At 36.8% G+C, this 22853-nt stretch overlaps 1 protein-coding gene across 1 annotated transcript in view; it reads left to right on the top strand.

Annotated features, from left to right (window-relative positions):
- The window catches only part of LOC114661352 (caM kinase-like vesicle-associated protein), a 700116-nt gene that overhangs the window by 351990 nt on the left and 325273 nt on the right, over window positions 1-22853 (top strand). The window contains exon 2 of the mRNA XM_051934313.1: window positions 15779-15885. Coding sequence (XP_051790273.1) covers window positions 15791-15885 — 95 coding nt within the window. The 5' untranslated portion in view covers window positions 15779-15790. The remainder of the gene's footprint in view (window positions 1-15778; window positions 15886-22853) is intronic.

Raw genomic sequence — 22853 nt, 5'->3', positions numbered from 1 at the left:
TTTTTAATGGACAGACTCGGAGCACTACATAGCTTCACAGACATAATACTGTAATCGTAATGTGCATAAAAACATAATGGATTCAATACTTTTTATTTACATTAATATGACTAAAAGTCTCCATGGTCATTCTAGCTCTTTAGCCCTTATTATGTAAATCTAGGTAAGACTATTCAAGTTGGCAACAAAAAAATGGAAAATGTTAACAGTGAAGATAAACATCTAAAAGAATCATGGTCTTTGGGAAGAATCAATGTTAAAATATAGTTTACGCATTTAATCCCATTAAAGTATGCAATATCTCTGGGATCAAAATCAGTATCAGTAACAGAGAGCAACAAAATGAAATCTCATCCTCCACTGGGTAGCAGCACCAAGGCGATCCAGTATTTAAATTTGTTGGAGTCACTGACCACCTGAAGTGTCACAATAAGAAGACCTATGATCACCTTTACCTCCTCATATACCTGAGGAAATTCTGGAAGCTTAACTTCTTTAGGAGCATGGTACAGTATATAATGAAAACAAGTAAAAATGTTTTAAAAACATAAAAAAACAGTACATTTCATAAGAAACAAATATACTTATTGCACTGTATGCAGTACATGACTTTGGGGAATATTAAAGTGGCTAATAAAGTGGCTAATTGTGAAGTCCAGTACTGCAATTAAGAAAACAGTTTTGACGGTGAAATCTGAAGACTCTCTGATACTAATCAATTCATAAATACACAGGCAGAATGTGCAAATTGACCCTGACAGCTCTGCTCTGCAACTCTGCCTTTGTTGAAAGTTTTATACTAAGTTCACTGAACATTAGCCTGATTTAAATTAAATGTATGGCTATAACATCTGTTACGTTTTTCTCAGTTGATTCCACACTGTGTGAATGCTCAAACTTTCTCTTACTAGACCCCTGAAGCACATGAGGGCATGATGATACAGACAACAGTAGGCAATACCTTTGTGAAATACTGCAATCTTTTTTTTTTCTTTCAATGTCAGGAATAAGCTTCTATATAATGAAAGAATGTAAGCAATCATGTGAATGTTTTAGTGGTTATGGCCTAGGTGTGTACACAACAAAGATACATATTACATATGGGCATCCACATACAATACTGTCAATAATAACACTTGTAGACAGCTCTATGAGGTGTACAGTGGAGGAGACCATGCTGCTGGGGGTGAAAGGTGCCACAGAGTTAGATGAGCAGTAAGGTGAAGTGAACCACAGGTCTCCTTTTAAAATGTCAGAGTCTCACAATAATCCATCCATTATCCAACCCGCTATATGCTGACTACAGGGTCACGGGGATGTGTTGGAGCCAATCAGAGCCAACACAGGGCGTAACGCAGGAAACAAACTCCGGGCAGGGCACCAGCCCACCGCAGATCTCACAATAATGTTTTGCTTTTTTCTTTTATAAAGTACATGGATTTACTGTTTTACAATATTTGTGCAACCTCAAGACAATGTTAAAGTAGGGCTGTTTACCATCTGTGTGGCCATTAGTTTGGCACCATCTTTCACTTTTATTGGAGCAAGTTCTACTCTGTGCCCTTCAGGTGTATCCAGGACCCTTTGCACTGTGTCCCTTTTTTACTTCCAAGTTGTATGTCATTTGTCTAGGTAGCTGCCTCTAAGACTTGAGGTTTCGACATGGGCAATTTTGTTATCTCTAATACAGTTGTTTGGAATGAGTGCGACTTGGTTCCCATCAGTTAATACAGAGACAATTCACACTGGGTTCCTATATGCTGTACCATACAGGATTCACTCACCTGTATGGCCAAATCTATTTGCAGCAGCTGCGTGACTCCGAGACGTTGTAAAAACCAGTCAAGTGCTTCGAGCATAGCCTTGGCTGTATCTTCATTCCCCTTGATTATTGAATAATCTAAGGAATTGAATATAGTCCATTAAGCCCACACTTGCTAAAGGAGCTCCTCCATCTCCTGAAGAATGGCTGGGTTCTCGGATTGAGTTGTCTGTTTCTGAGAGGGATTTCAGCATTTTCTGCTCCTCTATGATGAGTCATAGGACATGTATAGACTTTGCACATACTCAGTTGGGTATCCCTCAGCAACCTGGGAAATGGAGTCTGGAATTCCCTTTGCTGGGACAGTCTGTTCCGCTTTAGCTAATTTAGTGAAGGAACTGAAGCTCAAACATTTATTCCAATACTCTTCAGCCTTTTCAAAGGAAGAATAAGAGTCACTTACCCTTGGTCTGAACTTCAGAAATTCTGGTACATTATAATCAGCATTCAGGGTTTTGATAGAGATGCCTGCATCATTCCATTCTCTTCGTGCTTCACAGCCTTCTTGCTGGGGAGCTGAAAAACACATTAGACAGCCTTCACAGGTTTCCCATTTTCATGGCTCGAGTCTGAGAGGGTTTGTGCCAACCTTTTCAGTGACTCTGGCCCCTCGATAGTGTGTACCTTATTATCTTTTGTATCAAGGAGAGCTCCATTGAAGAGGCCATCCATCATCCCTCCAGCAATGTACTCCTCATTGTCTTTACAGATCTCATTCTTGGACCCCATATGTTGACCAGCTCTCATTAAAATTATATGAGCGACCAGGTGCCCACTGAACATCTATCATTCCCCTACCTGCTGTTCTTCCTGCCTGTTCTTCTGACCAATTCTGGTACCAGGTATTGGTGCCAGATGTGTGGGATTAAAGGTCTAGGTCTGAGTTGGGTTACAATGATTTTCAGGACTCTGCCACCCAACGGCCAGGAAATCCTGCCGACTACACCAATGTAACCACTTTTGTTTTAAAGCTGGGACCCTGGGGTCCTTAAACACAAGTGCAGACTGAATATCTTTTTAAAATTTATGAAAAATGCTTCACATTAGAGTGTAGTCTCATGTGGAACTTTAATATATACTAAGATTGTAAAGAAATAACTTTGACTCTGAAAAGATTTGGACCTTATCCTTATTTTTCTTTCCTCGAGTAAAACATTTAACCACATACTTAACTAATGGACTCAATTGATGTGTTTTCCGTAATTCATGTTTTCCCAGAAAACTTGCCAATTATTCATAATTCTAACAATTTTTACTTGATTCTCTGTCATTGTTAATTAAAAATCCACCTGTTCTTTAGTCAGCACCTGTTTTGTCAATTTGTCTGCCATCTCATTAACTTGTATTCCTTTATGCATCCATAAAAATGGTACTATATACAGTACTGTGCAAAAGTTTTAGGCAGATGTGAAAAAATGCTGTAAACAAAGAATGCTTTCAGAAATATAAATAATGATTGTTTATTGTTATCAATTTACAAAATGCAAAGTGAGCGAACAAAAGAAAAATCTAAATCAAATCAATATTTGGTGTTACTAACCTTTGCCTTCAAACCAGCATCAATTCTTATAGGTACACTAGCACAAAGTCAGGGATTTTGTAGGATTATAGTCAGGTGTATGATCAACCAATTATACCAAACAGGTGCTAATGATCATCAATGTCACACGTAGGTTGAAACACAGTCATTAACTGAAACAGAAACAGCTGTGTAGGAGGCTTAAAACTGGGTGAGGAACAGCCAAACTCTGCTACCAAGGTAAGGTTGTGGAAGACAGTTTCATGTCATGGCAAGATTGAGCACAGCAACAAGACACAAGGTAGTTATACTGCATCAGCAAGGTCTCTCCCAGACAAAGATTTCAAAGCAGACTGGGGTTTCAAGATGTGCTGTTCAAGCTCTTTTGAAGAAGCACAAAGAAACAGGCAACGTTGAGGATCGTAGACGCAGTGGTCGGCCAAGGAAACTTAGTGCAGCAGATGAAAGACACATCAAGCTTATTACCCTTCAAAATCAGAAGATGTCCGGCAGTGCCATCAGCTCAGAACTGGCAGAAACCAGTGGGACCCAGGTACACCCATCTACTGTTTGGAGAAGTCTGGCCAGAAGTGGTCTTCATGGAAGAGTTGCAGCCAAAAAGCCTTACCTCCGACGTGGAAACAAGGCCAAGCGACTCAAGTATACACGAAAACATAGGAACTGGGGTGCAGAAAAATGGCAGCAGGTGCTCTGGACTGATAGGTCAAAATTTGAAATATTTGGCTGTAGCAGAAGGCAGTTTGTTTGTCGAAGGGCTGGAGAGCGGTACAATAATGAGTGTCTGCAGGCAACAGTGGAGCATGGTGGAGGTTCCTTGAACGTTTCTGGAAATGGAGTTGGAGATTTGGTCGGGATTAATGGTGTTCTCAATGCTGAGAAATACAGGCAGATACTTATCCATCATGCAATACCATCAGGGAGGCGTATGATTGGCCCCAAATTTATTCTGCAGCAGGACAACGACCCCAAACATACAGCCAAAGTCATTAAGAACTATCTTCAGTGTAAAGAAGAACAAGAAGTCCTGGAAGTGATGGTATGGCCCCCAGAGAGCACTGATCTCAACATCATCGAGTGTGTCTGGGATTACATGAAGAGAGAGAAGGATGTGAGGAAGCCTACATCCACAGAAGATCTGTGGTTAGTTCTCCAAGATGTTTGGAACAACCTACCAGCAGAGTTCCTTCAAAAACTATGTGCAAGTGTACCTAGAAGAACTGATGCTGTTTTGAAGGCAAAGGGTGGTCACACCAAATATTGATTTGATTTACATTTCTCTTTTGTTCATTCACTGCATTTTGTTGAAAATAAATGATTAACACTTCCATTTTTGAAAGCATTCTTTGTTTACAGCATTTTTTCACACCTAAACTTTGCCTAAAACTTTTGCACAGTACTATATTTCATGAATAGTTAATATATGCTCTACTTCAAAAGTCCAGTCTGTTGTGTATAATAATTACAGTCTCCAAGGCCAACAAGGATGACAATTAGTTAGATAAAATGACTACTTTATAAAACTATACCTCAATTACGAACTCCAGGACTATAGAAATCATTAGCCTGTCAGCTTAAAATTGATAATTCACAAGAAATCCTGTTTGCAGCTCCTTTTCCAAAAAGTAGATGATGCTCTCTTACTTATCAGAAATTTCTATTCATCTGTGTAAATCCACAGATTATTTATACTGCCAACTTAGATAATTCATTATCAAATGCTTCTGCTATACCAGTAGGAAACTTTTCATAGTTTTACTTATAAATAAACATTAGGTTTAAAGACCCTACAGAGACCACAAAGAGATCCCCTTGAGTGTTAATAAATATTATTTATTTGTGAAATAGGTTTGTCCTTTACCCTTAAAGATAGGGTGAGAAGCTCAGTCATCCGGGAGGGGCTCAGAGTAGAGCCGCTGCTCCTCCGCATCGAGAGGAGTCAGATGAGGTGGCTCGGGCATCTGATCAGGATGCCTTCTGGACGCCTCCCTGGTGAGGTGTTCCGGGCACGTCCAACCGGGAGGAGGCCCCGGGGAAGACCCAGGACACACTGGAGGGACTATGTCTCTCGACTGGCCTGGGAACGCCTCGGGATTCTCCGGAAGAGCTAGAAGAAGTGGCCGGGGAGAGGGAAGTCTGGGCATCTCTGCTCAAGCTGCTGCCCCCGCGACCCGACCTCGGATAAGCGGAAGAGGATGGATGGATGGATGGAAATAGGTTTGTCCACATTTTAATCTTGGGTATTGCCGCGTACATTTTCTTAAGGAAATAATGGCAATTTCTTCCTCAGTACCCCCGTAATTAAACAATTCAGATACATCTATGTTTGAAACAATACTTGATAAATCATTGTGTTGATTAGTTATTATGTTAATTAAGACTGGACTGATGACACGTCCTTGAGCTAAGTCATTTTCCACTAACATTTCTGTAAATTATTCATTACCAACTTTTACTTTAAAATTCTATGAGGTAAAAGGTATGTAGTCCACCAATATATAGTATTTCCCTTCTTAAATCCTTCAGAATACTTTATCAAAATCTAAAAAAATGCCCCAATTACAACTTCGTTATTGTGTAGTGCTTTTCTAAACTCTAATTCCAGGATAAAACAGTTATCCCCAGTACAGCCTCCAGTTAATCCAAAATGCTTCTCCAAGACTACTTACAAGAACAAGAAAATACGAACACATAATTCCAGTTCTTAAATCCTTGCACTGGCTCCCAGTTAAGTTTAAGGCAGATTTCAAAATCCTCCTTTTAACAAATAAAGCCTTAAATGGCCAAGGTCCGGCTTACTTGTCTGAACTTATCATGACTTACAATCCAGAGCGCACATTTAGATCTCAAGATGCCAGTCCGCATATGATTCCAAGGATTAATAAAATAACAGTGGGAGGTCGAGCTTTTAGTTACAGGGCCCCTAAACTGTGGAATGGTCTGCTTGCTACTATAAGAGATGCCCCTTCGGTCTCAGCTTTCAAATCCTGGGTGAAGACTCACTACTTCAATTTGGCATATCCTAACTAGAGCTGCTGATTAACTATAAAGACTGCATATCTGTCATTGGCCATTAGCACTAAAACATAAGTAATAAGATAGTTATAATTTGTTACTAACCCTCACCTATTCTGTTTGTCTTCTCAGTACTCAAATGTGGCACTTGGTGCCACTTCCACCTGCCAAGTTGTTTTGCCTGTCTAAGGTAAAGTCATCTCTGATGGAGGATCACAGGAATCATCGGGTAGAGGGGTCCTTTCATCGGATTGGCTGGTCCAGTGCTGTCTCAGCTGTGGAATGGCCAATTGAGGGAGGCAGCTTGATTCCTGTGGTCTCCAGGACTCTGAACAAATCCAAATCATATTATGTGATATCATCTACTGATAAATTCTGCTCTGTACTTGTAAATTTTTTTTTTTTACTATTATGCCGTATTGAGGATTACTTGTGTTTTGTTCTGTGTATTGTATTGTATTAACCCCTTCTTTTTGACACACACTGCCCGCCCAACCTACCTGGAAAGGAGTCTCTCTTTGAACTACCTTTCCCAAGGTTTCTTAAATTTTTTTTCCCTGCTAAGGCTTTTTTTGGGAGTTTTTCCTTGCCTTCTTAGAGAGTCAATTCTGGTGTGCTGTCAAAAGGCAGGGCCTGTTAAAGCCCATTGCGGCACTTGTGTGATTTTGGGCTATCCAAAAATAAATTGTATTGTATTGTATTGTACTTCTATTTACTGTAAATGGAAATAAGCGCAGTAGGTCTCTACAAATGATGAAATAAGAAATCTTTCCTAGTTTTTCTTGTTTTGTTTTTTAATAATTTTTTCCATGATTTATATAACAGACCCTTATAAACAACAGTAAATAGACTTAAAATTTATATTTTTACAATACAGCTTGCAGTATTGTATCCAAGATAAGATGTTTTATTCCATGCCTTCAACTCTTTGAAGGAGAACTCGTCTTTAATACAAATACTACATTTGCTTCAGTTTTCTAAAACATGACAAACCTTCCTAATGTGCATTATTTCTTACTTCTATAAGAGCTGGACACCCAAAAGTATTCATTAGTAAATTAAAATCTTTTATTTATTTATTTTATTTTATTTGTCTGGACACAACATTATAAAACACACACACTCATACTACCATACAACAAGGGGACCTTAACTTTTATTTTTTTTGCATATACACATTTACTAGTTACTGCAGTTTAACTAAACAGCTGTTAAAAGCACCAACATTATTATATATTAACAATTAAATCATCAGCTGTACCCCTAAATTTAAGCCAGTTTGCTTTATTAAAATTCTCTTGACACCCTAGTAATTTATAGTCAAAATAGACCAGCGATGAGTGAAAGACACAACAAGATACATGATTACTGTAAATTTAAAGTGCCCAAAGTGTAGTAAATAAATATTCTATAAAAATGTTCAGTAAACAGTGTGTAAAAGGAAATGTCATAAATAGTTAAAATCAATTTATTCATGTTTATTATGTGGCCTTTCCTTGATTGGGTCCTGCTCATTAGAACACCTCATTCTCTGATTGGTCACCCTTCAGGGAAGAAAGCTGTATTCCAAAATAATGGGCATTGAAAAGTTGCTTTCATTGGCGTTTACAAGCACAATAGGTAAATAATTTACCATTTGCTACAGTTTTTCGTAATAAGCCATTGTCTCTCGCTTATAGCATTATAAACCCTTCATGGATTTCTCTCCTGATTCGCACATGCCCAGTGCTGCTGAACGTCTACATCATATGCATTTTCAGTCAGTGTAGGCGAAGATGCTGTTGTAAACTATATGATAATGCAAGTATGGACAGAGATTATTTTAAATGAAAATGTAGTAGTGTGGATGTAGCCAGAGAGAGGAAAATAACAAGCATAAAATCCAAAAATTTCCAGAAATAGTACACAAGACTGCCTAAGAACACAGGTCATTATTTAAACAAATTCTTAACATCTGTTTTTTAGAAATCATTGCATACTGAGGAACCACATACAGAATGAAAACTAGCAAGTGTTTTTATAAAGAAATGTTATTTATACAGTATGTAGTTTAGGAAAATAAATAGAAACTATTATTAAAGACACGATTGATCATCAAAAATCAAGAACATGCATTGTAGCAGTCAACATGAATTTAAATAGGAAGGTCATGTTTGACAAATATAGCAGTATTCTAAACTGAAGTAGTACATGCTTTTATTTTTAAATAGCTTTTGATAGAGAGTCAATTGGTCATGGAAGGGGAAACTCGAGGCATAGTGTACAGATGGGCACAAAGCTGGGTTAAACAGAGAAAGAATTAGTTATTGTGGAAATAATTTTCCAGGTTTTGGTAATGATTATAAGTGAGGCCCTACGGTGATCAGTGGTGGAGCTAATTTTAATTTAAATAAATAAGGTCAATAAAAATATAATTAACAAAATGATCAAGTTTGCTGGTGAGATTAAATAAGGCAGAATGGTGGATACCTTAAGGTCAGCAGGATTATTGCAAACTGAAAGTTGACAGAATCAGATATGAGGTAAGTTTAATGTAATTAAACATGAAGTTTTACACACAGGAAGTATCAATATGAAATATAATGGTACATATGAAGCTTGAAAGTATGAATTATGATGACTTGTAGAGGACTCATCATTTCCACATCCTGCATGTATACTAGTAATTAAGTAACGTTGTGAGATGTGAGTTATGTACTGTAGCTCACTGCATTAAGTACGAGATAATGAACATAATTCTTTAGATACTCTTTGAACATCTAAAGCCATATTTGGAATGTTTGGTGCAGTTTTGGTAGCCATATTACAAAAAGATATGAGTGCTACAGAAAGAGGGAAGAACAACTAGACTAAATGAAAGTGAGTTATAGTCTATGACTTGAGACTGAAGATACAGAATCTTTTCAGTTTAAACAAACAGACCTTATACAGTATAATTGACAGTTATGAAGGAAGTTAGTGTAGTATCTGACTTGCACTATGGTCCTGTTTCATAGTCTTTTAACCACACAGAATGGCGGCATACCTGACCCTTCAAGGCGGTCTCCCCATTTCCTTCAGAGGCCAACAAAGAATGTGGGTTCAAAGTTGAAATCAGAGACAGACAACACTCAAGGAAAGAATCCCTGTGCGATTCGAGCAGGGCAAAAGGAGGTACATCACAGGATGGACATTTGCCGAATCTGCATATGGTATGCAGGAAGACAGACACAATGTATTCCACTCTTTACTGTCATGAGGCATGTATCTTATTTCTCTAATTTTGTCACATACAATTACTGTACTGTGGTAATCCTTTAGGCAAATGGGTAGGCACTTTTATTCACACTTTGTCCCCTGTGGCACAAATCAACCTCTTAATTAAAGAAAGCAACTTATCCTCTAAACAAACAGTAATTGGGCAGGATAACAGCTGTTCATTGTATCATTTAATTACTCCTTGGCAACATGTCTTTAGAAGGAGCATTCTTCAAAAGCAGCCTGTTACAGGATGGTCAGAATGATCAAGGAAACAAAGGATAGAGGTTCATTTTATAAACTATTGAATTTATATACAGCGTCAATCAATTCATACATTTTACTCTGGTTGGTTCGTTGGTTTACACCCAAATGACTTGTATAAAATAAAAGTCTATTATATTATATTCTGGTTCTTCTTTATACCTTTCAGTTGAGCCACCACCTTTGAAATTTCTGTGCATATAACAACTGTCCATTCTGGTTGTTTACAGGACATCTCTTAATCATCTTTCAGTACATTTTGTTGTTCATTTGACCATTATCTGGTTTCCTGATATGCTTGCAAAGGTTTCTGACATGTGTTAACCCTTTATGCTATTTCTTTAATATGAATGCTATGGTTACCATAAAATTATTCTTCCACACCCCCTTTTCCAGTGACGGAACACAAACTTCTCTTTTATCATTCATGTATTTCTTCATCATATCCTGTTTAGCTGCAACTCACTTAACCTGCATTGTCTAGCCCAACAGACATTGAGAAGGTAACACGTTCAATTTAGTATTCATCTTGCGCCCATAAAGCATTTCAAAATGCAAAATACTGGTATTCACATGTGGTGTGCTTCTAAAGATATGAAGAAATTCTATAACAGATGATTTCCAGTGCCTGTGTTGTATATTAAGCCTTTGTACAGTTTCCTTCAGCACTCAATTAAATCTTTTAATTGCCCTGTTAGCCTGAGAGTGATAATCAGCAGATCTGTGCTTAATGTCTCTCTCTTGTAACCAATTTGTAGATATATTAAACAAATTATTAAGTATTGTGGAGGACATTAGTTTTTTTAATTCATTTTATTTTTTATTAATTATTTTTTTCTAATTTTTATTTTATTTTTTAAACTGCTAATGCATAGCAAAAACAGGTAACATGAGATAAACAACCTATGTTGTCTAAATGGCTTGTTATCAAAACTTTTGTTTTATTTAATTATGTTCTAATTAATTATGTGTAAGAGTACATATTTCTTCATAGGCTGAGCAGTACAATACAATACAATACAATTTATTTTTGTATAGCCCAAAATCACGCAAGAAGTGCCACATCTGGCTTTAATAGGCCCTGCCTTTTGACAGCCCCCCAACCTTGACTCTCTAAGAAGACAAGGAAAAACTCCCAAAAATGTACTAGTAGAGAAAAAAAATGGAAGAAACCTTAGGTAAACTAGTTCAAAGAAAGACCCCTTTCCAGGTAGGTTGGGTGTGCAATGGGTGTCAAAAAGAAGGGGGTAAATACAATACAATACACAGAACAGTAAACAAGTAATCCTCAATACAATATAATAGTAAAATAAAAATATAAGTACAGAGCAGAATTTATCAGTAGATGATATCACATAATACGATTTGGACTTGTTTAGAGTCCTGGAGACCTCAGCCATCAAGCTGCCTCCCCCTACTGGCCATTCCACAACTGAGACAGTGCCGATGACAGGATCCCTCTACCCAACGATTCCTGTCATACTCCATCAGAGATGACTACCTTAGGCAGACAAAATAACTTGGCAGGTGAGTCGTGGCACCAAGTGCCACATTTGAGTACCGAGAAGACAAACAGAATAGGTGAGGGTTAGTAACAAATTATAACTATCATATTACTTATGTTTTAATGCTAATGGCCAACAACACAGATGCAGTCTGTACAGTTAATCAGCAGCTCTAGTCAGGATATGCTAAACTGAAATAGTGAGTCTTCAGCCAGGATTTAAAAGCTGAGACCGAAGGGGCATCTCTTATAGTAGCTGGCAGACCATTCCACAGTTTAGGGGCCCTGTAACTAAAAGCTCGACCTCACACTGTTATTTTATTAATTCTTTTTATCGGTGGCACCTCTGCAAGAAAACCACCTCTTTCAACCCTCGCAAACATATCCAGTTTTTAATACCTGGAAAAGTTTTGGGAATAAAATGCTCAGAGATCTTTATATAGACAACATATTTGCATCTTTTGAACAATTACATTCAAAATTCAACCTCCCAGCTACACATTTCTTTCACTATCTTCAAATTAGAAATTTAGTTAAACAGAAATTGCCCGATTTTCCCGACCTCGCACCCTCTACAATGCTGGAAAAAATACTGCTCAATGCCGAGGAATTAAACACCATTTCCGCATTATATAAAATCCTATTAGAGTCCCTACCTTTCAAAGATCCAAGAGGACATTGGGAAGAAGATCTCTTAATCAATATATCAGAAAAGGAGTGGAAGGTAGCAAAGCAGAGAATTCACTCGAGCTCCATATGCGCAAAGCATAGAATTATTCAACTAAAAATTATGTATCAAGCTCATCTGTCTCGCTTAAAACTGTCCAAAATGTTTCCAGGGCAAGATCCAACCTGCGAACGCTGCAACCAAGCTCCTGCCTCACTGGGTCACATGTTCTGGGTCTGCACCAAATTAACATCATTTTGGACAAAAATTTTTAAGTGCCTTTCAGACAGCCTTGGGGTCACAATCCCTCCTAACCCACTAACAGCTGTGTTCAGTGTTCTTCCAGACGGACTTGAAGTGGAAAAGGACAAGCAAACGGTGATTGCATTCACTACACTTTTGGCACGCAGACTTATTCTGTTAAATTGGAAGAATCCTAACTCTCCTCTGATAAGTCAGTGGGAAACCGATGTTTTATATTATTTGAAATTGGAAAAAATCAAAGTCTCAGTTAGAGGATCTGTACAATTTTTTTTCAAAATCTGGCAGGATCTGATCAATATTATTTTAGAATAAGAGAAATAACTATTACCGCATTTAATTCCCTTCTCCATCTCTTATTTACATATATATTTATTTCTCCCTTTCCTTTGCTTAATGTTGTCTTATTAAAAAGCCCTAAGCAATTCTCCTTTGGCTAAGCTCCCCTTCTCAGGGGTGGGGTTTGATTTGTCTTTAATTTGTTTGGTTATAAATTGATCTATTTGTATGGAATGATTACAATAAAAATTAATAAAATATATTATAAAAAAAAGGATATGCTAAACTGAAGTAGTGAGTCTTCAGCCAGGATTTGAAAGCTGAGACTGAAAGGACATCTCTTATAGTAGCAGGCAGACCATTCCACAGTTTAGGGGCCCTGTAACTAAAAGCTTGACCTCCCTCTGTTATTTTATTAATCTTTGCAATCATAAGAAGATCGGCATCTTGAGATCTTAATGTGCACTGTGGTTTGTAAGTCATGATAAGTTTAGATAAGTAATCCAGACCTTGGCCATTTAAGGCTTTACAGTATATGTTAAAAAGAGAATTTTGAAATCTGCCCTAAACTTAACTGGGAGCCAGTGTAAGGATTTAAGAACTGGTGTTATGTGTTCATATTTTCTTGTTCTTGTAATAATTATTGCAGCAGCATTTTGGATTAACTGGAAGCAGTATAAAGAACAATTTGAACATCCAGTTAACACCACATTGCAGTAGTCAATCCTACTAGAAATAAATGCATGAGTTAATTTCTCAGAATCATGTTTATTTAGAAAGCGCCTTAATTTCCCCATATTTTTAAGATGGAAGAAACATGATTTGGACAACTTTGTAATGTGCGCTTTAAATGACATGCTAGAGTCAAAGTGTCAGTTTCCTCATCAATGTGTAAAATCCGCCATCAATACTACGTAGTCATAATTTATAGCCAATCAGATAAAAGGTTGCTAAATTCAGTCATGAAAAATGAATATGGCCCTGGTGGTCTGTAAACTAGCACTATAATTGTGTTGGAATCTGTTTTAATATTTAAAATGAAAGCCTCAAAGAATGTTAAGTCGCCTAAATTTTTGGAAGTGATTTGGATTTTGTTACAATGAATTATTCCAAGGCCTCCTCCTTGACCAGATTCTCCAGACTTATGAAGGAATGAGTATCCATCTGGTGACACCTTTACTTGGGGAACGGTATCAGATTTACTAAGCCAAGTTTCAGTGAGAAGACACAGATCAGATTTTGTAATTAATATAATATCATTTATCAAAACAGCTTTACTTCCAAGAGAGCAAATGTTCAATAAGCAGCATTTAAAACTGCATGCTTCTTTCAGAAGTGGTGATATATTTTTTGTTTTCATTTGAAGTAAGTTTCTATTACTGGTGCCCCTGGTGGAGGATCTGGTTTTATCTCTTGGTCTCATTATACACATTATTATTTGGTTATCAATAATTTAAGGTCTGCATCATGACTAAATTTACTGGATGCCCCACAACAGGGATTATGAGTAACAGCTTTGGGAAAGTATCAGGTGGGATAAACAACAGCCTGTGATTTAAGATCACATGACTGCGGCCTGTATCATGCTCTACTCAGGCAGCCAGGCAGTTTTACTGCCATATATTGGGATAGTACAGTTAGGATAAAGAACATCTCTATTGAAAAATCCAGGCCTTTCCCAAAAATTGTCCCAATTGTTCATAAAGGCTATGCTTTTTTTTGTACGCCAGGTTTCTAGCCAGCAGTGAAGGGAATGTAATCTACTATAAATCACATCCCCTCTATATAATCTTGGTAAGGGGCCAGATACAACTTAATTCCATCCATCCTTCCATTATCCAACCCGCTATATCCTAACTACAGAGTCACGGGTGTCTGCTGGAGCCAATCCCAGCCAACACAGAGTGCAAGGCAGGAAACAAACCCTGGGCAGGGCACCAGCCCACCACATGGCACACACACCCACACACACGCACACGCACACACCAAGCACACACTAGGGACAATTTAGAATCGCCAATCAATGCACCTAACCTCCATGTCTTTGGACTGTGGGAGGAAACCGGAGTACCTGGAGAAAACCCATGCAGACACGGGGAGAACATGCAAAGTCCATGCAGGGAGGACCTGGTAAGTGAACCCAGGTGTCCTAACTGCGAGGCAGCAGTGCTACCCACTGCGCCACCATGCCGCCCACAACTTAATTCCAACATTTTCTTTTAGCTTTGGTGCATAGAGAGATGAAGATCTTCTTTAATACCTCAGATTGCTGTAAATAAATATCATTAGTGCCAACATGCAGCAATAAGGTAGATACTTCATCGTCGGCGACACGGTCCAATGTGGCCTCTATGTCAGAACTCTTGGCCCCTTGCAAGGCATTTAACATTAACTGCTGGTATATCATAGTTTGGAATTCTAACATTCTGCACGATGGATTCGCCAATTATGAGCACTTTCTAAATTTTCTAAATTAACTAAACACTTTTGACAGGTGAAGCTGTCTACATTTTCGGCTGGGAAACCTGAACTATACATGATGCAGGTCACACAACATATATAAACATGCCCTCAGCGGGCAGAGAACAGATGGAACTTACGTTTAGCACTGATATCATCTTCTCTGTTTTTACAGTAACTTCGGTGCTTTCGGTGTTCAGCTTAATCACTAAGAGACCGTTGGGTTTAAGTTTCCACCACCCTCTTGGTGATCAACTTCAAATTTTCACTGCCGGTTTATTTCTCCAGGTCAGCTGTCAGCTTTACTCCAATTGAACTTAGTCGTGTGTTTGTGAAGGACTACGTGCTTGTGGAAGATGCTGCTGCTCAGTGCTTCTGCTTGCTTGCTGCTCAGAAGAGGTGTGGACTGAAAGAGAGAGAAAGAGGTCAACAATCCAGTATAGAACTGTTTGATTTTACTCCTAATATCCGGAGTTTACATTTCACCTCTGCCATCTCAGAAAGACAAGACAGAGAATGGGTGATTTGCCTTTATTGAACGTCTTGCTAGTGACAAGTACAGAAACTTCCAATCCTTGTTAAAACTTATTTTAAAGAGTGTTATGTGCTAAAGTAACCTGGTCCAATTGTATCAATTCATGACTAATTAATGTCAACAAGTATGCTAAAATTTGCATTATACCTAATGCAAAATTAAAATGTTTGCCTGATTGTTTATCTTCTTTTCTTTAGGTAGCTTTCATCATGCCTTTTGGGTGCATTGCCATTCGAGATGGACGCTCTTACAACAGCCTTTCAGAAATCACTGAAAAGTATGAAATAGGACAAGTTCTTCGCACGTGAGTATAAGCATTTAATCCATTTAAGAGAACATGCTAGCTCCTGACTCTGGGCACCCATAGGTGGCGATGTAAAAATTAAGGAACAGGGGTGCTAGAAGGCTTATGAAGAGTTTTACTTAACCCTTTACGGTCGTTAGGCCAGAAAACTGGCCTTAGTAAAAAGTGCGCTATAGGTCGTCAGGCCACCGCTGGTGGCCCTGCAAGTTTCTGACCGATTTGCACAGTCGCCTGGTCAAGAAAAGTGGCCTGTGTTATTCCTACGTGCTTGAAAAAAATAACTGCTGTAATTATTGGCGTTTTTTCAATAATTAATTACGACTAATGTAGCGTGACGTTGAAAATTAAATACGACTGCAAAGGGTTTTAATGTGTCTGCAGCAGATGGGATGCCCTAGTGCTTTATATCTGTAGATACAGTGTACCTGTAATACACTGACTGATCTGGTACATTCTTCCATGTTTATAGTGAAATGTCTTCAGGTTGTACTGTGCTCCCCCTATGCAGTGTACGTCAAGGATTAATTTCAAGTGAGGATAGTTCTGGAAAACAGATACATCATGAAGCAGAAATCCATGGCAATACCAATGGTTCTATTTAGCATTAATCCTACTGTATGCTTAATTTACTTCTGCTGAATATCAAAATTAATTAGAAATCCATGAATGTACACATGAGAAAAACAGAATAGCAGGAAAACCATAAGAGGGACATAAGAAAAGTAAAGTGCTTTGGGGACAAGTTGCCTGTTCTACAGACAGTTTGGGACTGTGCATGTGTCATCAGGAAGCGAAACTACCTTCAGAGAAAGAAGTGTGTGACAATCAAGCCTGCTGCTGTTTGTTTTTTTTTTTTTGAATAAGCACCCTCATGTTTTAACCACACAGCAGAAAAACATATAGAAAGTATGAACATTTTCATAGTTTGTTGTTAACTGTTTTCCTTAGGCACTAATATTTGTCTTAAATACAACCTGCTCCAGACCTTTGAAACAAAATCCAGTCAAACGTATTTGTACACAGTCACTATACAACTGGAAATTAATTGATGGTCAAACTATTCAGTAACTCTAAATTCATCGAGGTGTTGTCTTTGCAAGCACTATACTCTGTATTATTTCAAGATAAAAATACAATTTCTGGTCAGGGGATGAATATGCAGGAAGAAATAAAAATGAAGAATAAAGAGCCTTATTATGAATTCAGATTTAGGTACTATATAAAAAAGGTAGATTAGGAGAAAAATACAAATAAAAAACATCAAGTGACTAGAAATGACATATACTGATGATAGCCAAAAAGCAAATACAATAAATTTTCAATTTCTTGATATTTTTTATTATTATTTTTATTATAAAGCTACAAAGCAAGTGGCTACTTATGCCCATGCTGCTTATTGCCTAACTGGTATATTGTGACTGATGAAGCTGACTTTTTGTGGAAAATACTGCGATAATTTCCTCAGGCTTCTGGCTGATTTGCTGGCCTAATGAAGCTCCTTCATTATTTAAACCTTTGAAAATGCTGTTGTTCTGCTTTTTCTTGTGTTTCGTTAGTTCATCACATAGGAAATTCTAAGATGTGTGATTTGATTACCTTTATTAATCCCAAGAGAAAAGCCAAGCAAAATGACACCTTTTATTGGCTAACTAGAAGATTACAATATGCAAGCTTTCGAGGCAACTCAGGCCCCTTCTTCAGGCAAGATGTAATCCCAAGAGGAAATTCACATGCATACAGCAGCAGAAACATAAAAACAATGATACAGACTCACAGGACAAATAATACAGCAATTCAATCTAAATAAATAAATAATTTTCAAATATTTCAAAATGGTTTTTCAAAATAAAATTACCGCGTTCCCTGGGAGGAAGCATTGAAATGCCTGGTAACACTGAACAGAAAGGACCCCCAGATGCACTTCCTAGCACATTGTGGTGCAATCAACCTGTGGCTAAAATTTAAGACAGTGTGAGGCCAACTATGGCTTTAACAGTGCTACACATTTCAGTAGATGAGAGTTGTCTGAAAGCGCTTCAATCAAAAATGTGAAGAGCTCTGTGTAATGGAGGCCTGTACAGCAGGTTGGTAAGAAAAAAGACACAACATCAAGTCCAAGTGAAATATGCTAGACAGCATGTAAGTTTCCACCTAAGTTATGGAGGAAAGGTTTTGGGGCAGATATGGCAACAAACTGATTAATAATGCTTATTTGTCTATTCTCTTTGAATCCCATAATGGAAGAAAATGCTTTCTGATAGGAGAAAATGAATACTGTCCTCTTCTGTCTCTATGTTAATACAAACTTTAGAAAAGGTATTGCATGTACCTCTAACAGGTTACTTCAGTATTTGAGAAAGTAAAGTGATCATATATACAGCATGGATCTGTTTGTTTTTCTCAGCAGCTTTTCTAATTAAAGGTAGCAAGAAGCCGAGATCAAACTATGCAGGAATCATTAGAATGTATTTAATAACATACAGGGAAAACCAATCAAGTCAAATAAACTTAAATCACTGTTTTTTCAAGTTTGTTTCCACACTCTAAGAAATACCAAACACTCTAACAAATAACAACAATAAATTCATTTTAGAAGTTAAATATACTATGCATAGACTTGTCTTCTTCTCACAAGTTCAAAATTTGGGGTAAGTAAAAAAGTGTGGTCCTAAGGTTAAATTCATTTTCAGGTTCATTGCTGGTTATATTCTTCTCTTGGGTCAGAACAGAAAATCCATTCTCATGTACTTATGATACATGCAGGATATCATTTGTAATACAGCACCAGAACTGCCATATCATCACATAATGCTGTAGCTCAAAAAGTTACTTCTCAGCAGATATAAAGCAAAATTGGCAGTGTTACCTTTAAGCATATTTGTGTACACATTATTACCATAAATATAAGTATAAGGGGTATTTAACACTATAAAAGAGCACTGGTATGTAAGGCCAAAGTTTCTACACTGACTCTGAAAAGATTTCACATATTTTCACCATCTTCAATTTTCTCATCTGAAAAACAATCAGAATGTCAATAAAATCACTTTTTTCCCTTAAACAGATTTTGTCAGGTTTTATACTTCATGACACTCATAATATAGTATTTCTAGTCAGCAAATGGATCCATACTTAACACTAGAATTACCACAGTCTATGAAAAAACTCGTAAATCTGGCCCACCTTAAATCCTTTCTCACCTCTCTGTCAGCGTCTTTTGTCCTGTAAATGTGTCCATACGCACCAAGCAGCCGGGTATCCCATCACCCACCACCGCAGTTCAATTCGCAAAGAAGTTTCTCAGTGCTCAGTGTTCTCATTGTTCATCTTCGAGTGAAGTGCTGGAGCTTTATAGTGTAAAATAGCACATCGTTATTTGGAATACATACATTTCATGCGCGTTCCGTGTCAACAACAACCTGTGTAAAAATGTCATTTAAACACAGAAAAGCTTTTCATGTTTTAGTAATAACTGACAAAATGTAGACATGAAATGTATAATGGGTGAAGCCTGAAATACCAAATATGAAATAAACACTTTCACAAAAGGTACAAGTATAACAAATCAAGTGCACTTTTATTCAAGAATTTAACCGAAGAAAAAAGAAAGCAGGTTATGGTAGGCGGTTGATACGACAGCTTGCGTGGTGCAATGCTAAGAACTGCTGCCTTCTAATCAAGAGGTCATGGTTTTGATATCAGCTGCTTCCCAAATTTACCATTTTGAGTAGAAAGCTGCTCTTATTGTTAATATTATTCAATAAAAACATACATTTGATTTGTGTCTGTAACAGCCACTGTAATTTTATAGTACTTGTCAAAGTTAGCGTTTTTTTTTTCAGTTTTATTCTCTCACTCATGTTCACGCTCCCACAACACCTCCTTGCACCCCCAAACCCCCGATTAAATTCCAAAGCCATCTTAAATTCTTGGGCCAGTTCTTTATATAATTTACTTTTATCACTTCATTTAAAATTGCCTTAAATTCCAGCACCACTATATCTTAAGCTTCAAGCACCTCCTTGTTTGAAAACCAGTGACTCCACATTGCAATCTGTTTTGTTACATCTAGTGGTTTTTCATGACACTCAACTGTTTTCATCATACATGCAGTGTGGTCTGTTGTCACACCAACACAAAATGTACAGCTTAATTCCATTGACTCCGAGTGACACTTAAGTGTTACAGAAATGTCTGCTGCAATTTGACATGAAATAGGATGAACAGGGTACAAGCAATGTTGATATACGTTGTATAACTATACTTGAATGTCTTTTTTAAAACCTCAAGATTTTAAGATTTTCTTTAAAAACATTTGAGAACCTACTTTTCTAAGTAACATGCTTTGTCTTCAGATGTTTTAGCAGTTTTAGCTGCATAATTTGCTACTGCTCAGCATACTTCATGATAAAACTAAATCCATATATAAGAAGCTCTGTGTCGTGTGATCTTTTAACTTTCCTGTTTGGCTCACGTTTTAAGTTAAAACAATCTGAGTTTAATATGGTCATGGAAGTGGTGAGAATCAATCAATACCAATGATAAGGAATTTGAGAACTGGGACTGAATGTCCTAAGCCATCTTATCTGAATCGTTTTAGAATATTAGAACATTAGAAAGATTTAGCCCAGCAAGGCTTGCCAGTCCTATTCACTTAATTCCTTCAAAATGACTACAAGTCGAGTTTTGAAGATCCCAAAACTCCTACTGTCTACCACATTATTTGGTAACTTCATGTGCATATGGTTCTCTGCGTGAAGAAAAAGTTCCTAATCTTTGTGTGAAATTTACCCTTAACAAATTTCCAGCTGTATCCCCATGTTGTTGTTGAACTCATTTTAAAGTAATAGTCTCAATCCATTATACTAATTCCTACTATAATTTTGAACACATCTTAATCTAATTTTTCTTAAACTGTGCTGTTTTAATCATTCCTCATAACTTATCACCTGTAGCCCTGGAATCAGCCTAGTCGCTCTTTTCTGTACTTTTTCCAGTGCTTCTATGTCTTTTTTGTAACCTGAAGACCAACTATACACACTACTCTAGATCAGACTTCACCAGTTTATATCAATTATAAAGATTCAGCATAACCTCCTTTAACTTGTACTTTGACTTTTGTAAAAACTAAGCCAGTGTCATGACATGACTAGAAATTGCAGGGTATGTCAAATTAGGCCACTGCATAATAACTTTCCAGCTCTTTTATATTAATGGCAATACACCTTTATAATGCCTCACTTTTTTCTGTGACTGCTCTTCATATGTTTGGCCAAGTTAGAAATTATCTTTCTTTTTAGTTTTCTTTCATTTTTAGTCATTCTAGTCGATATTTGAGTGGGGTTTGTTGTTTGTCATAATATAATAATATGTATTTATTGAACTTCTGTAAAAAGGTAAATTTCCTCCTATGCTTTCTGTTTACCAATCTAACAAACAACTGTTTATCTGATTAAAAGAAAGTTTTCAGTTTTATCAGCTTTTATTCTCTCTGCCTATAACTCTTGCCCACAAACACTCAACCAGTGAGCAATACATGATGCTGACTGAAAGTACACCTGGGAATCACTTAATACGATTTTTAGGTCTCACTGTTTATGTTAGGCTAATGTAGTCCCCAGGAACACAATATCTATGAACTATTACCAATTAAGGCAGAGAAAAAGAATATATCAAAAAGAAAGAAATGAATACCTCCTCTAGAGGAAATGTGGAGTTATTTTGCTTTTTTTTTGTCACAAGCGCCAAATCATTGCTTCATATAAAGAACTGTTTGCAAAAGAAAGAAAATTAATGAGACCCTTTTCCCTGAAAATCTTGCATCTCGAGGATCAGACATTTTCATGTGCTTTGAAAATGCTTCAAAAATCTTGCTTTCTCACATTCTCTTAAAATAGCCATCATTAATACAATATCTGCAACACCAAGATAACACATATGTCTAAGAGGCATAGCATGGTGTGTTAGTGTGTTAAATAACACCAAGTAAACACAAAGCACACTTTTTAAAATGTTAGTTTTACTTTATTTCTCAAGCAATAAAGTGTAGTGCATTTTCTTCAACTTCTTATTAGGTATTTAATCTCAGTCACTGCTTTTCATATGCTGATACTATTAGAATTTTCTCAGTAAGGGAATATTTGTTTTAGGCCAGTGTTTGGAACTGGGATATAATGGGGTCGTGGAGTATAGGTTTGTTTCTGATGCTGGAGACTTTTGGTTGTACTTTTTAAATAAACCAAGATTTATTATTTAAAATACAGTATTTCTATTCTTGTCTCAAGGCAAAGAAGACATTTTTGGCATTTAATTATTTTTTAATCTATCACATGCAAGCACTTAGCCACCTTCATTTTTTTCATTTGGCTAGTTTATACATATTTTTTAGATTATTAACCAGTTCAAAGCCACCACATCTTCCTAGTCACTTGTATAACCTGGTTGTCTGTTTGTCCTTCAGGAAATAGGTCCTGGAATTTAATCTATTAAAGTAGCAAAGACTGTTTCAGGCAAAAGTATCTGATTATGAATGGAACAATATGTATTTAATGTTTCTTAAAGATTAGTTAACTGTGAAGCATGGCTGCCTTTGCTTGATTATTAGCTATGGTTTAATTTTTTTTTTTAATTTTATTTATTAATTTTATTGTAATCATTCCATACAAATAGATCAATTAATACAAAAAAGAATTGAAGACAAATCAAACCCCACCCTTGAGAAGAAGAGCCAAAGGAGAATTGCTTAGGGCTTTTTAATAGGGCAAAAATAAACAAAAAAAAAAAAGGAAAATATATATATATATATATATATATATAAATAAATGGAGAATGAAAAGAAATGCAGAAATAATTATTTGTTCTTATTCTAAAATATTATTGATTAGATCCTGTCAGGTTTTGAAAAAATTCTGTACAGATCCTCTAACTGAGAATTTGATTATTTCCAATTTCAAATAATATAAGACATT

Source organism: Erpetoichthys calabaricus, chromosome 11 (assembly GCF_900747795.2).
Source record: "Erpetoichthys calabaricus chromosome 11, fErpCal1.3, whole genome shotgun sequence".
NCBI lineage: Eukaryota > Metazoa > Chordata > Cladistia > Polypteriformes > Polypteridae > Erpetoichthys > Erpetoichthys calabaricus.
Note: the sequence above shows the minus strand (reverse complement) of the source record. Positions and strands in the feature narration are given on the sequence as shown.